Source organism: Penaeus chinensis, chromosome 35 (genome assembly GCF_019202785.1).
Source record: "Penaeus chinensis breed Huanghai No. 1 chromosome 35, ASM1920278v2, whole genome shotgun sequence".
Lineage (NCBI taxonomy): Eukaryota > Metazoa > Arthropoda > Malacostraca > Decapoda > Penaeidae > Penaeus > Penaeus chinensis.
In genome coordinates this window covers 29,036,570-29,039,067 of record NC_061853.1, presented here as the reverse complement: position 1 = coordinate 29,039,067, position 2,498 = coordinate 29,036,570, and the positions used below count along the sequence as shown (strand labels likewise).

General features: G+C 47.6%; 1 protein-coding gene across 1 annotated transcript in view; it reads right to left on the bottom strand.

Annotated features, from left to right (window-relative positions):
• Positions 1-1,936, bottom strand: part of LOC125044285 (protein RCC2-like) — a 26,705-nt gene extending 24,769 nt beyond the window's left edge. Inside the window, exon 1 of the mRNA XM_047640874.1 lies at positions 971-1,936. Coding sequence (XP_047496830.1) covers positions 971-1,141 — 171 coding nt within the window. The 5' untranslated portion in view covers positions 1,142-1,936. The remainder of the gene's footprint in view (positions 1-970) is intronic.
• Between the last annotated feature and the right edge of the window lie 562 nt (positions 1,937-2,498).

The window sequence follows — 2,498 nt, the reverse complement described above, 5'->3', positions numbered from 1 at the left end:
ATCTATTTAAAGGCTTCAAAAGGGAATCTCCTTCTAAATGTCCAATCCGTGACTTACTAACTATGAAAGATCCATGCAGTAAAGATCAAATGTGTGAAAGAGAGTAGTAGTTGGGAGGGAAAAAAAAGGTGGAGTGGGAGCAAAGACCGAATAAGTTTAATAGATAAAAAAGAGGGTATTTAAACCGCTTTCAAACTATTTCACCTCATAGATATATAATGCATATATAACAGCTACATTCTATCCGGAATAACTTCGGACATACTGCAATATAGAATGGAAGGCCTACACTCGACAACAACACAGCATCAAGCAGTGGCTGATGCCTCTGAGCCTCCGGCAAAGAGAAACGAGCCTCCATCATATATATCCAGATTAGACAGAGTTCTTTAATGAGAGATAATAGCCAACTACGTCTACAAGCTCCATCTTCCCAAAATAAACATGATAGAGCCTTACTGGTCTTTTAGAGGTACTGAAAGTCACAGATATCGTGCCTTCAAGCGATGCAGTTGGCTCTTACACATTCACCAAGGGTTTGAAGGGTGTTCATGGGTGAAGGGTGAGTGAGAGAGCAAAAGGGAGAAAAAGAGTACAAGGGTGAAGGATGAAAGAGAGAATGGGAGAATAAGGGAGCAAGGGTGAAGGGTGAATAAAAGGGAGAAAGAGTTTAAGAATGAAGGATAATGATCGGGACGGCAAAGGGGGGGCACTTCTAATGAGCGAACAAGAGTGAAGAGCGAGGAAGAAAGGGAGAAAGGGAGAGAAAGGGAGAAAAAGGGTGTAGGGTTCAGGGTGAGGCCGAGGGAAGCGTCCCCTGACAAAGCCCGGGGACGACCACCTGTGAAGGCCCCATCTGACAGGTGGTGCAGCAGGAGGGCCGACCCAGCCAGGGCGAGGGCCAGAAAGAGCGTGCAAGGGTGCAGGGTGCGAGGGAGCGAGGCAGCGTCCCTTAACAAAGCCAGCCTACCTTTTTCTCGGGGTCTGAGGCCGAGGCCGAGTCCGACGCCACGCTATCTTGGCTCGTGTCGTCCTCCACACTCTCCTTCAAGGCCGAGGCCGTGGCGTCCTCATCCTCCTTCAGCTTCTTGGCTTGCTCCTGTTCCTCCTCCTCCTCGGCAGGTCGCTTCTCGGGCGTCATTCCGGCTTAAAACAGGGTATTTCTCGGGTCTTTTGAGTCGCAGCTCGGCGTCCCGGCACCCAACACTCGCGCTGTCCGGATCCTCGCGCTCTTGACTTCGGTTTAACTTGCTCGCAAATTATTCGTCTTGCGGTTTTTGCATAAATGGGGTATTTTATGTTTTTTTTACTAATAGCGGGCCTGGTTGGGTGTAATGTGGTGTGCAGGGAGGACGCGAAGGATGTTGTTTGAGAGGAGTTTGTGCTTTTAAAGGCGCTTGGGTTGAATTAAATGACTGTACTCTCTTCAAACCCAGAGATGCCAATAAAAAAAAAAAATAATAATTTCGCTTAAACGTCGCATCACCCTAAAAGGGTATATCCTAATCTATATACATTCATATCTCTCGTTAAATCCAACAAAACAACATTCAGATAGACAGAATACAACAAATAACAATAATAAAAAAACAACGCAAAACCAATCACCAGCAACTCAATAATTGAACACATGCATAATTAAAAAAAATATATAGTCCAAAACCCAAAATAATAATTCAAGTAAACCCCAAATCATACCCATCACCCTTCAAAAACAACAATGTAAAGGACCCAATCACCAATAACCTAATAACAACAATAATAATCCAATAAACACGTGAATAATTCAAGCCGACCGGGTTTAAAGTCGTACGAACAGTTTCAAATAATTCTCTTCCTCTTCCTCTTCTCCTTTTCTTTTGTTAAGGTTTCTGAGGCCACGCCATCTGTCTCGCCGGCGGGGAACTCTCGCTTATTAGGGCAGATATTGGCTCTTTATTTCATTAGACAGTAGGGTTTGTTAATGAAGGAGGGATATGGGTGGTGGGTGATATGGCTGGCACAGCGGGCGAAGAGGAGGAGGAAGGATAAGGAAAGAGGAAGAGAGAGCGAGAGGAGGAAGGAGTCTTTTTGAATAGGGGCGGGCGGAGGGTCCCTCTCTTTTCCCTCCCTCTCTCTATCTATCTCGCTCTCTCTCTCTTTTTCCTCCCTCCCTCCCTCCCTCCTCTATGCTAAGCGTGCCCCTACTCCCTCCCCTCCCTCCCTCCCTCCTCCACCCATCCCTATGCTAAACGTGCCCCTCCTTCCTCCCCTTCCTTCCCTCCCTCCCCTCCCTCCCCCCTTGGTTGCGCGAGATCGACATTTCCCGCAAATCTTAAAGCATGAATGTTTTAGAATTACGGGAGCGAGCGAGCGAGGTCCCGGCCCGGCACAGCGCGGCATTTGCGAGGAGGAAGAGGAGGGAGGGAGGGAGGGAGGAGGATAGGGAAATGAAGAAAGGAGGGGATGAGTAGTAGGAGTTGAAGAAGAAGGTGTAGAAAGGGTGGTGGTGGTGGTGG